Genomic DNA, 13,383 nt, shown 5'->3' with positions numbered 1-13,383 from the left:
GTTTTGAGATGGACATAAAATTTCTACATAATCCACGGTTTCATAATGAAAATCCGTAGACCGAACCATATCTCACGGTTTTTAAATTTTCGAATCCGTGTCTGGACCATTAATCCACGGATCTAATCCAAAAGTCACGGATCGGTTCGGTCCAGTCCGGTTTCACAGTTCTCAGTTTTTCTTGGACAGCCCTACCAAAATGTGATGCATGCTCAAATGTGATCGGTATAGCATTGCTTTTTTTTCATTTTATTTTCTTGGATATCACCAGTTTTTTCTCACTACTTTCCAAATTTGTGGACAAATACCGAAATACTGTCATCGTTTAGTACTTTTGCCCTTCATTTATGTACAGAAACATTAATGATAGAAGAAAATAAGGTGTAAATATTTATTTCCTCCAAATCAATTACATTACGCTAAGTTGTCAAAACAGTGATTTCAATTAAAAGAACATTCCAATGTGGCGCAATATAATTAATTTGGAGGAAACAAACCTTTAAATAATTTAATCTCATGATATAAATACATAGACGCATGTAGTATTTTTTTTCTGCATAGTGGAGCTAGCTCGGTGATTGCACAAGTCAAATAAACAGATTACTGCTCTTTAAATAAATATAAAAATAAATAAAATGTCTACAAACACAACTATAAAAGTAGGAATTGAAACTCGTCCGGACACAATTGTATTCGAAACCATTTGAAGCATATAGATCTATACACATCGAATGACTTTGAACGAAGTGATGTCTGAAACTGTGTTTATAAAGTTGTACTAGCATGAAAAGTTTTTGCAGTTAAAAAAAAAAGTTGCTCTGGCAATGTTGAAAAAAAAAAAAAAACACGGATAAGTCTTCTGGAATTAACACTATGTACTATGTTTTTGCCGATTAAAAAAAAAAAAGGTCTTCTGGCCATTAACATGATTATATATATTCGTTTCAGTGGTGGAGTGAAACTGCAAACGGTGAGAAAGAGAGAGAAGAAGCCAGGCTTCGACCACTGAGAGAGAGAGAGAGAGAAAGAGAGAGAGAGAGAGAGAGAGTGGGTGGGTGGGTGGGTGACTACAGGCCATTGTTTTTTCCTTCTCGGCTGAAAGGAAGGGTGCAGATCGTTTCTCTTGCCTTATTATGGCATGGGTACTTGGTTTACTTTCACATCCATCTTTGTTCCCTTCCATTCTGTCTCAAAATCTCTGATATTTTGAGAGAAACCATTTTGTAATCTTCTCCACACCATTCGAGAGAGAGAGAGAGATCTAGAGAGAGAGAGAGAGAGAGAAAGAGAGAGACATGTCCGGCAGCACTGCATCTCAAGCCATGCTTATAAACCAAGGACTCATATATGATCCCGATCAGGCCGCTAACGAGGATCAGATGATCATGTCCAGTACTGCCACACAAATGGGTTTCTTTTCTTTTCCTCCAAACATGTCCTTATTCCTACCTCTTCCAAATACTATCCCTGCTACGACGACCTCTCATCAATCTTTCAAAACCCTAACTTCTGCTGCCACTGTAACACCTTCGTTTACGCCAGGCGATCACCAAACCCTCCTCCTTTCATCAAAACAAAGATACTCAGAGGATCATATCATTAGTTCCGAGAGTAATAAATTGGGAGCTGGAGGACCCCAACTTTCATTGCAGAGATCATCAAGTGCAAATCTCTGGTAATAAGATCCTACTTTTTTGTTTCCTATTTATAATTAACAATCATGATCATAAAGTTCCATATATAATTCTCATGCAGGAGTATATAGAGATATACTATATAGTTATCCTCTCTCCCTAGGCCTCACCGTTTTTTAAAAAAGAAAAAAGAAAAAAAAGAAGGCCTCCACCCTTATTTAACACATGTTTATTTAATTAATTTGTTGGATAGAAATTTTATATGGACGAATCTTTGAAACGCACATCGATGCGTAAGCTAAAAAAGTCTGAAAAATCCAAGATTCAGTGTTTCAGACTTTTTTAGCTTACGAATACTAATGTGACTTTTTTAGCTTACGAATACTAAAGCGAGCGAGAGAGACGAATTATGAAGCAGTTGAAAGAAATTGAGAAAAAAATTAAAATATTATCGTATTCATGCACCCCTTAATTGTCTAGTGATGCATAGTAATTTATGTGGAAATCTATGACATTTATCTGTAAATTTCTATCTTGAATCTTGATGTTATAAATATTTATACAAACATTTGATGCAATGTAATTTTAAGGTAAATCTGGCATGAAAATAAAATAGCATGATTTGATTTCTTTGGGTTCACACCACTTGGCTTGGAGATGGTGTTTCTAAAAGCACTGTCAGGATATAGCTAGGCAGATATTGGTCATACAATCATGATATATATAACGATTCACACTCCGGACTGTCGTGTTTAAGCTGATATCTTGACTTTTTTTTTGAACGGCGAAAAAAAATATTATTAATCAACTATTATTAATCAACTGAAAACGATACAGAAATTAAAAGGAGCAAGAGCAAAACAATATATGTCACTTGGGCACTAAGAGACTACAAAGATGACAAGAGATCAACCAACATAGTTTGGGAGAAAAAAAAAAAACGTAGTCCGGGCAAATCCAAGGCCAAAAAAGAGCCTAAACCCCAGCTATGGATCCCTGCGTACACATAACTCGCCCCAACAAACCCAAAAAACATCTAGAACTAAACACCTACCTCCCTCCAAACAGAGACAAATGCGAGCCCGAAGATCCTCAAACCCTCCAAACGACCCCACCAAGCTAAAGAGACCCCCTTCTCCTTTTTCTTCATGGCTTGGCTCTCCCCATCAATTTCTTCGAGGCGGGCGATACAGCTCGCGACTTCATCATCGTGCCCAGCATAGCCCGCACCTAAAATTCTTCAAACACTCATAGCAATATCTGTATCGTAGAATCTTCTTTTGATCGTTCCCTTCTAACTAATGAGTTTTGAATTATTGAAATTGTGGTTAGGGCATGGGCAGAAGTGAATGAGTGCATGAGCAACACAAGGAAGAGAAGTAGCAGTACAATGTTGTCTGACTGCTACAACAATGGCGGAGATGAGCATCTCGGGGTGGTTTCGACGATGAAGATGAAGAAGATAAACATGAAAGCAAGGAGGAAAGTGAGGGAGCCCAGATTCTGCTTCAAGACTATGAGTGATGTTGATGTCTTGGATGATGGCTACAAGTGGAGGAAGTACGGCCAGAAAGTTGTCAAGAACACCCAGCATCCCAGGTAAACTGATTATGATCAAATATAAATGTTATTTTTCTTTTATTTTGTTTTGTTTTGATTTTAGTTTTGAACTCAGTAAATCTCTTTCTCATTATTGTTGTTTTGTTATCATTGGTATATATGCTTTTAAGGGCTTGGTGCAGGAGAAATCATTAAGTTGTACATCATTCCAACATATCTAACGAGTTAGTTGGGGGTCAATGCTCGAGACTTACAGTTTGCTCTCTTTGAGGTCTTTAGTTCGAAACCTCCGTTTGGGCTTAATTTGTCTTGACTTTTAATTAGTTTTCCTGCTAGTGGACAATGAGAGGACAATGAGATAGGTTTTCAAGGACTTAGTCAAGATGTGCGTATGCTTATTTAGACACCCGAAATTATCAAAAGAGATTTTTTTTTTTTTTTTGTGGGGGGTGGGTGTGTTTAAGTATCACAAGAAAAAGTTGTACATTATTTCAAGGATATTGGACAAAAGGAACTAGCAATTATTAGGCTTAAGGGAGACAATTAAACAAAAAAACAGACTAGATGCGCAGAAGATTACCAGATACATTAGTGATAAACACCAAGAGAGAGAGAGAGCGCACGCGCTCTAGCTCTTAAGCTTAATAAGTTATAAGGAGAAGAAGCGTCGACATTCTTCCACTCTTGCATCTGTTTAATTTTGAGGTCTGTCACGTGTAATAATTTTTCGGGTTTATCATCATATAATTTTTTTAGTTGGGTCTATTGTTGTGAGGTACAGTTTGTTTGTTTTGAACCGTGCGATGAAATGAGCCCCATTCTGATACTATAAATCCAACCGAAAAGGTTAAAGGTATTAGATGGAGAAGCTCTATCATTATATTTGTTGGTTACCCACTTTATACCCAACTAATTAATGTGATAATTCCGTTAACTAACCTACATACAACTATGGCCATATTCGGTTTGGAGTTTGAGAGAGATTTTTGAAAGTAATGAGTAGAGAGAGATAAATAGAGAAAATTTATTGAAGACCTTGCTCAGTTCTATTGTGTTGTATGTATTTTTTTTGTTTAAGTTAATAACAGGTAATTAATGTCACTAGTGATTTGTGCTTTTGTGTACTTTATTTTTGAATCTACATTTTAATTTCTACTATTTTTGAACAGATTGTACCTACATTCTCCAAATCTTTTTAATTTTAGGTTGGCGCGAATCCCAGCTAACAGTCTAGTAGGACCCTGGCCCTGCAAATGAATTGCCTTCACTTCTGGATCCCATTGGGATGTGTCTTTAAAATGAGTTGGCTTTTTAAGTGAAAAAGAGAGCAAAGTTGAAAACTTTTATTGTCCAATGATTAGTGTTGAGTTTATTTCCTTTTAGGAGTGTATGCTTTTTCATCGTCAATAATGCTCTGTTTTGTTAAGGTTTTTTTTTTTTTTGCTTTACAATATGTACGTGTCATTTTTTCATAATATATCACCTTTAATTTAAAAAATAAGTATTTATTTGAAAATTTCTACGGGTATTGACGGGATGGGTGCATAAAATGTACCCTGCAAAGACGATCCGAGACGTTCATTCTTTAAAGAATAAACTTTTAACTTGTTGCATGAAAAATCAGTTTAATCGAATATCTAAAACAACATGCTTATTAATGGACACTACACACCCAATGGGTAGAAAATTTAAGTTCTGTTCCCACGGTATATAGGCTGCCTTTTCACCAAGTTCAAACTAAAACAACATGCTTATTAATGGACCCCACTTGCTACAATCACCCATCTCACAATGACGTATTTCCGGTTCCTGCTGGTTTTCCATGTTTTCGATTGTGCCGATTGGCTCTTTTCTCGCTTTTTATCTTCTCCATCTAACCGTTGGTTGGATTTCGCCCTCCCCTTTTCTCAATATTGTACCCTGTCGAGTTCTCCTTGGTAAATATATTTTGGCAGATCAAGAAAAAAATCCTATCATTTCTAATGTTTGGAGTTTCTCTAATGTTTTACTACCTTTTTATTTGAAATTAGCTTCCCATTTTTTGTCCAAACTATTTAGGTTGTACTTACAGAAAGAAAAATGGCAAAATGCCAGTTTCAACCAGACCGTAATTAATAATTAACGAGGACCAAATGCAAAATTATTTCGAACTTGGAGGATCTGTGATCGAGAAAAAAACAATTTTGTGGGGGCTATAAAGTTCAAATTATCAACATTTTGAAGAGACTTAAATACTAAACATTATTGAGTATTTAAGATTATGTATGCCTAAAGAATGAGATCACTTAAAAATTTAAGTGTCGTGGCTTCCGCATGCGTCCGCCACTGATTGGGTCCCTCATCATTTAAATTTTAAACCTGGTACAGTCCATGACACTGGATCCATGAAACTGTCCATGAGAGAAACTGGACAGTTTCATGGATTTTGTGTCACGGATCCTATCATTTTTCTTTAAATTCTTAAGTGGATTTGGAACTTCCTAAGCCATTTCTATCACGTCGTTAATTATTACGAAGCCAAAGTTAATATTCCTTCAATAATTAGGTCTGATTGACTTGTGAAAAAACTGGCTAGAATTTCAAAAAGGTGATTTGCCAATTACAAGCATATTTCTTATTCACACTGTAATGAATACTGTGTGCATGTGGAATTTAAAGTTAACTTTGCTCAGGTTTAATTAAAGTCAATTTTAACTGTTTATTCGATTATGGTCATACTATTAATTGGTACTTGTAATTAGGGGAACATCATAATCCTTTTCCCCATCGGTCACATAATTAGCTTCATTTATGGTCGTGGTAACTCCATAAGTAGTTTCAGCAATAATAAAAACTGAACTCTGACAAAGTTTTTGAGTACTAACCAGGGTCTTAATTAAATAAAAGTCGTTTCGTATCATATCCGTCATTACCTAAAGAAGTTTTGGATCTCCGGCCAATATCGTTATTTACTTTATCACGTATGTATCAGCTAATGATATGGACCGATATCATGTCGATATACGACCGTATCATCGATACCGTTACGTTTTCCGAATCATCGATACCGTTACGTTTTCCGATACTATGATTTAAAACTCTGGTGCTGCCCGTAAGTACTTATTATATATAGCACGTACCATAACCGTACCCTTTCCAAACATAAGAAAAAAGTTAAATGTACGGAGAAGTAACTTAATCAGTATATCTTTGCTGTTGATCTTACGACTATTATTCGCATCCTATGGGGAAGGGAATTACCGGGCACATGAGGGCAGGGATGAAGCCTTCTAGCTAGCGAAGCAGCTTGAGAAATCTGGTGATGAAGCGCGAAAGATTTACGACAATGTAGACTAGGAGGAGGAAGAAACCGGCATAATCATTCTTCTTCTTCGTCTTTTTTTTGAACAGCGAAGGATTTTTATTTATTTATTAATAACCAGATCAGTACAACCAGATATGTGCAAAGGTTTAACAAATAACAATGACAGGAGAAACAGGCATCGTTCCTAACTGATGAGAACGTACGAACCACGTTAATTAGCATCTATCCGGAAGTACAAATAAAGTGCCTCTCACACTCAAACTGTTACTTTTGCGAATCCCTTCGTAGCTGCTTTGAATAACTTAAAGTCAGAATCAAATGAGTTTTTACCCTTGTTGTCTACAAACGCTTTATTTTCTCATTCAGCACATCTTGAAATACCGATGTTATCCTTGAATGAACGTGAATGAACATGTCACCCCAATACTATCGCATGATTCTTCGAGTCGTACCTTGCAGTCACATGTAGGATCCATGGCCCAATATTTTGATTATAGAAAACATACAAGTACCTATTTTCTTCTTCATCTAGCTAGCTTCATCATGTTGTTCTTCTTATTCAATCTTGGCACCATTGTGCAGGAGCTATTATCGTTGCACGCAGGATAACTGTCGGGTAAAGAAACGGGTGGAGAGATTGGCAGAGGATCCTAGAATGGTGATAACGACATACGAAGGGAGACACGCCCACTCTCCGTCGCACGATGAGGACGATTCACAAGCTCCTAATTCCCAACTTGACAATTTCTTCTTCTAGATATGGCTTTCAATAAGTTGGTGATACGTATTATATATATAGGTATACGATTACCTTGAGTACTCCCGAGAGTAAATCTAGTACACGTAAATCTTCAATGATGTGTGTAGATTTACTCTCAGGAGTACCCAAGATAATCGTAGACGTAAATCTCTACAAAATGCCCCGCATTATTTCTTTCTTTGGGCATTGCTTGCTGCACTTGGATTTTGCAAATAAAATCTTGGAACCTCTCCTAGAAGTTAGTTTCTTTGCTTTTTATATATACGTTATTCTTGGACTGTAAAAGAACTACTATTTCGGGATTCTTTTGGTGGATTGGAATTCTTGTGTTTGAGATAATTAATAGCAAGACCATGCATGCATGGAAATATAAATTGGGTTTTTCTTTTTGTTTAATTTGCATTGAGTAGCAAATTAAGGCAGAAAGTTGAATAAAGAGAGGGCTATGATTAACAGAACAATTTTAAGTAGCTAAAGTATAATTATTAAGATTTTGAAGGGATCAAAACACTCATTTGGATTGTAATAACTACTAGGCCGGTGGACTAATTCATTAGTCCTTATTTGTATGCTTGTTTTCCTTTTCTTTACCCATCTAACTTGATTGATTGTTGGATGTTTCTTTGTTTTTTCTTGGTTTGGCCGGTGATGATATAATTGGGTCTTTTGTCTAGTTTTGATATTCATGTCACACCCTTTTTACCTCTTTGTCAAGTTATTTATAAGATATATATTTTGTTTGCCAATCAATCAATATATATATCCTACGAAAATAAGAAGATTACTAAGTTTGGAAGTGTTGTGGCCCCGCTTGCACCTGTCTAGCCGATCACATTTGGTTGATCGGCTCCGTTCATTTTGTAGAGTTTGGCGAGAACCTTAATCATATCAAAAATCATGTTCGTTGGATTTTAATAGATACGCGATCAGCACACGTAAAAATTGAAAAAAAATAAAATAAAACTAGGTTCCGATTCAGTGTGGTTTTGGATCCAGTTTTGATTTTCTTCAATTTTCACGTGTGCCGATCATGTAGCTACAAAAATCTGATGAACATGATTTTTGGTATGTTTAAGAATCTCGCCAAATTCTACAAAATGAACGGAATCGATCATCCAAGTGTGATCTGAAAATGACCATAAAATTAGAAATAGACCGGATGGGATACCAAGGGTATTGATATCCCCGGTATACCAAAAAGTTTCTCTTTACCCGTTGTTGGGTTGAGATGTGCTTTACATGTCCTTTTTTAACCTTTTTCTACCTTTGAGTTATATCGCAGTACATAGTGATGTTGATTACTTGCAAGGATTCGGTAAATATCTAAGTGGCGGCGGTGATTAATTGTAAACAGTGATCAAAAAACTTGATGGACATTGTGAATTCAGGAAGAAACCTCACCTCTGGACTCTTGAATTGCTTAATTCGCTATCCGAAATGAAAAAAAAACTCGTTTGATATACATGCTAAAAGTCTAGGCTTATTGTAGGCAGTATTGAGGGCGTAATGAGAATATGATGTCGTTTAATTCCTCATGATTCACATATACTTTTGGAACGGACCGGAATAAATATGTGATATCTGATGACATATCTTACCTAAAATCACATAATTCCCAATCCAGGTATTAATGATCTCTCCCCTTGATGGATTTAAATTCCAGGTTCAATCGAAAAAAAAAATGTTAGTATTCACTCTAATAGATTGATACAAAAAATAATTTTACTACGTATAACATCCTAGAAGCAATCCAAAAAATTCACTGACAATTTTGCATGCTATATTAGGGAAAATGACGGCTCCTTAGCGGCTATTAATTATCAAAATACGTCATGTGCCGTCATTTTCCCGCTATATTATGGTTATGGGCCATGGCTCCAAACCTTTCTAACCATCTCCATGGGGCCTGTACTATTTTTCGAAAACAGGGCCATAATTTTGTAGGCAGGCCCAGATTTTCATTTTGTGATCACCCCAGACATATTTGCCCCTCCTAATGGGCCTCAGTTTTGGATTGACAAAGGTTTCTTCCGGGCCGGTCGAGTCTAAGTATACAACGCCCCTGTAAGTCTTGTCCATTAATTCCAAAAGAAGACTATAGCCGAGTAATGGGTGTTTAGAAGCCTATTTTTTGGCTTTTTATTTTTAATTTTTTGGTTTTTTGGATGATGGTTAGAATGTATTTTGAATCTGGTAGAGTGTTTGGATGATATGTGCAAAATGCATTTTGCAACAAGAGTAGTGTTTGGGAGATATGTGATAAAAATGAATTATGAGTTGATTTTTTACCATGTTGTCCTTGGTTCTTTATTATTTGTATTGTAATGTGTGAACAATATTTTTGAATATTTTTAAAAGATATACTTGTGTTCCATATTTGAAAATCTCCACTATAATTTCATTCGGCTAATTAGAAAAAATAAAATATTACCTACCAACTAAAGGCCCCCCAAAAAACAATTAACTAAGTTGCAATATCTATTAACTCAAATCCATAAAGGCAAAAAAAAAAAAAAGACTATGAAAAACAATGTATTGTAAAAAGTTGTCAAGAAAGGAAAGGACAATAAAAATACAACTTAAACATTGGGAACCAAATTAATGATTTCAAACTGGAAGCACAAATTAATGTATCAAGCACAAATTAAGTGAAGGGTGAAATGATCTTCCAAGAATTGGGGTAAAATGAGCAAGAATGTGAAAATGCAAAAAGTACCTCCTGGGCTAGTTTTCACTTCTCTTCTCTAAAGCTGAGTTTTGAGAAGTCATTCTACAAAATGGGTTCTCTCAGGTGCCAGCCAAACAACAAAAATGTAAAAAGTTAAAAATGCAGAAGGTGAAAAAGAAGGTGGCAAACACCCCCTTAGGCCATCCACAGTGGTATAATCAAAAGTCAGTTGTTGTTAAAGTTAACAATATTTATGCAAAAAATGACTCACAATGGTATAATCAAACTTAACAACATCCTTAGAAATAATCAAATTTTGGGCTTTGGATAATCAAAACTAGCAACCTTTTTCAATAATCAAAATTTGTGAACCCCACACTATATAAGTTAATTGGTTCCAAAATTTATATACGCGCGTATTTCAACTAGTATTTTCTTCTTCTCTTCTTCACTTGCTCTATATCTTCTTCACTTCAACCACAAATTGTTTCTCTTTCTTTTTCTCCAAAAATGAAGCTCATATTTCTCGATCATCTACAATTTAACTCATCGTTGCTGGATTAAGGTATTTCACTCTTTTTTTCCGTTTTTATTTTAGGCTGCATTCTTATGAATTTAACTTAAACTTAACTTAAATTTGAAAATTGTCTTTATTTGAATTTTTTCCCATTTGTTAGTTTTGCACCAAATTTTTATGGGTTATTGATTCGTCTCGACTAGAGGAATCAGAAAAGTAAATTTTTTTTTTACTTTTACCTAAGTATTTTGAGAAATAATCACTTTTTAGCAAAAAAAAAAGAAGAAGATTTTTTGACTAAAAATGGTTATTCTTTTTTTGTTCCTCCCCCTATGATTGAGCAAATGAAGAACCTTGCAAAAAGAAGATCGAAAGAAGAATCTTGCATCTTTTCCAAATTCAAGAACATGTCTAATTTTTTTTGAAAGATTAAGAGAGTGGTCGATTTGTGATATAGGCTACAGAAATAGGAAGAAAAAAAAAGTTTCGGTATAGTTTTGATAGATAACACTAGGAAAAACACCATACGTTCGATATATTTTTGCCCAAAAAAAACGTAATAGAGGGAAGTGAATGGCAGAAAACAGATGGAGAGAGAGATAGATTGTATGAAATTGTAGTGGACTCCTTATTTTGGTTATGGACTAGAAGTGACCATTGTAAACCTCAACATTGTTAAGCTTAGCAACCCCTTAAATGAATAATCAAAAGCTGACGTGTCAACTTTTGGTTATCCATTTTTGATTATACCACTGTGGATGGCCTTAGTCATGTCCATTAATTCCTTCCAAAAACACTCTTCATGCGCATTTAATGCCCCTTATCTCGCGCCCACATTAATCACCCTCATTTTAATAAATCTTAAAATATTTAAAAAATTTATTCTACATATTTATTTTATTTTGTAAAATTTATATATTCAAAATCCACTCTTAGAGATCTATCAAACGATATTAATATTTAATATAAAATTTTGTAAAATTGAAATTAAAATTTTCAATATGAATTTTATATTATTGTGATTGAATTTTATATTGTGAATTTTTATTTGTTTCAATTATTAATTGTATGTGAACAAATGTTAATCACATATTATAAGCACCGTTAATTTTCTCTTGTTATGTTAGACAATATTAGTTTCTATCTAAATTCACAATTAACAGTATTAAATTTACTATTAGCTATGTTGAATTAACAGTTGACAGAGTTAATTTATGTTTAAATTTGTAATTAACAATGTCAAAATCAATATTAACAATGTTGAATTAGCAATGTAAAATTCACACTTAACAATGTTAATTTTTCTTTAAATTTACAATTAACATTGTTAATTTGTGTTCAAATTCACAATGAACAATGTAATTTTACAATTAACAATGTTAACTCGAACCAGTTATATCATTATCATTTCCCTTCCAATTCTTTTCTGATGTGGGACTCCACAAACATCATTTGAATATGTCTTTATCTTACACCATATGTAAGAAATTATGGAGATCACTGATATTCTTTGTCAAGCTTTGCAATGTAAGTCATAAAATTTGTCTTACCTCATCAACTAAATGCATTCTTCATAAACTGAGAGATGATGGATGAGATGTTCTAATTAATTGCTAAAGTAAGATCATTTTGTGATGCACGAACATTGGGTCATTATATTCCAAGGCATGGTCATCGGTGGTGTAGCCAAAATTCGGTATCACTGGGGCACAGTCCAACGCATACAATTTGATGTTGAAAAGAAAATCCATCTCCCTTCTAAGAATTTGACGATACACTTAATTTGATATTCTTTTGAACTAATTCTTCAAGATCTCTGTTAAAAATAGTGTATAACTATCACACTATCTTGGAGTAGCAATTAAATTTTTAGTTCTAAATGAATCGTCTTCTACATAAAGATTTAGGGAGGAGTTGTTGATAGATTTAATTAGAGAAAGAAGAGACAACGTGAAATGGAGTCTTGCTTGACTTGCATTTTATGATGGTATATATAGTAATTGTAATTTTGTCAACACATGGTAGTTTGGTGGCTAAAGTTTAATGAATGGAGGTTTGCTTGGTAGTAAATTATTTAGTGGTCCTGGAGGGCAGGGCACTATCGATCACATGGTGCCCCAACACTCTCTAATATATATTTGGGTGAGATTCATACATTAAGTCTTGAGCCTTGCATGAATGCATGGTGAAGAAGGAGAACATGTGACGACGTCTTTGAAAACTATACTTCAGAACAAAATGAAGGATTCTTTTCTTTCACACTCTTTAGTTATCATTGAAAGGGAAATTGTGATGAAATTTAGGTCAAAGACAACCTTAATTGATTTTGGAGATTTGATAGATCGTCCAACTCCACGTTCGTATATTGTTAACTTTTGTTCTATTTTAATGGATGATCAATCGTGACAAATGTCTTTTCGCTTTTTGTTTGATTATGGAATGCAAGAAATTTGGTGAAAAATAATGAAGTACATTACTTGTTAAGGTTGGTGTTTCACCCCGGATACGTGCATTTTCTTCGTTTGGCCTTCACTAATGATTAGGCTCCGCCTCAGCAAGTAGAGAGGCCGGAGAACATGGTTGACTAAATATAAATTTGTCATATTTGGGCTTTTTTACTTCTTTATTAAAAGCAACGTAAGACAGATTTATATACGTCACATCCAATTAAAAGCTACTTGGTAGCTCTTTAGTGTCTTCGTAAAAGCAAAACAAATTAGAAAAAAATTTAAAATTCATCAATATCCAAAGCTTGTCTCAAACTTGTGTCATCATCAATATTATGAGAAATCAAGTTACTCAAACTTAACTCGTGACCGGTACAATAAAAATTGATTCGAGATTAGTGGAATTCACGAGGCAATTATAGTAGCCAAATTTGATCATATTTTTTCGCCCGTTAATTTTCAAACTAAACTTGAACAATTCGTTTTTATTTCA

At 34.5% G+C, this 13,383-nt stretch overlaps 1 protein-coding gene across 1 annotated transcript; it reads left to right on the top strand.

Moving 5' to 3' along the window:
* The first annotated feature begins 1,026 nt into the window (after positions 1 to 1,026).
* On the top strand, positions 1,027 to 7,641 carry LOC131303260 (probable WRKY transcription factor 12). Its single transcript, XM_058330041.1, has 3 exons — positions 1,027 to 1,675; positions 2,967 to 3,233; positions 7,081 to 7,641. The coding sequence occupies exons 1-3, from the start codon at positions 1,296 to 1,298 to the stop codon at positions 7,253 to 7,255; spliced, it is 822 nt and encodes a 273-aa protein (XP_058186024.1). The 5' UTR covers positions 1,027 to 1,295; the 3' UTR covers positions 7,256 to 7,641.
* The last annotated feature ends 5,742 nt before the right edge of the window (positions 7,642 to 13,383 follow it).

The sequence above is a fragment of the Rhododendron vialii genome, chromosome 10a, assembly GCF_030253575.1.
Source record: "Rhododendron vialii isolate Sample 1 chromosome 10a, ASM3025357v1".
Classification (NCBI taxonomy): Eukaryota; Viridiplantae; Streptophyta; class Magnoliopsida; order Ericales; family Ericaceae; genus Rhododendron; species Rhododendron vialii.
The sequence above is the reverse complement of the archived record's forward strand: the minus strand, read 5'-3'. Positions and strand labels throughout refer to the sequence as shown.

What these genes read in the sequence shown, in the direction of transcription:
- LOC131303260 (XM_058330041.1), top strand. Translation starts at nt 1,296, where the DNA reads ATGTCCGGCAGCACTGCATCTCAAGCCATGCTTATAAACCAAGGACTC. An exon ending in TCATCAAGTGCAAATCTCTG is followed by an intron (nt 1,676 to 2,966) that starts GTAATAAGATCC and finishes AATTGTGGTTAG; the next exon opens with GGCATGGGCAGAAGTGAATG. An exon ending in AAGAACACCCAGCATCCCAG is followed by an intron (nt 3,234 to 7,080) that starts GTAAACTGATTA and finishes ACCATTGTGCAG; the next exon opens with GAGCTATTATCGTTGCACGC.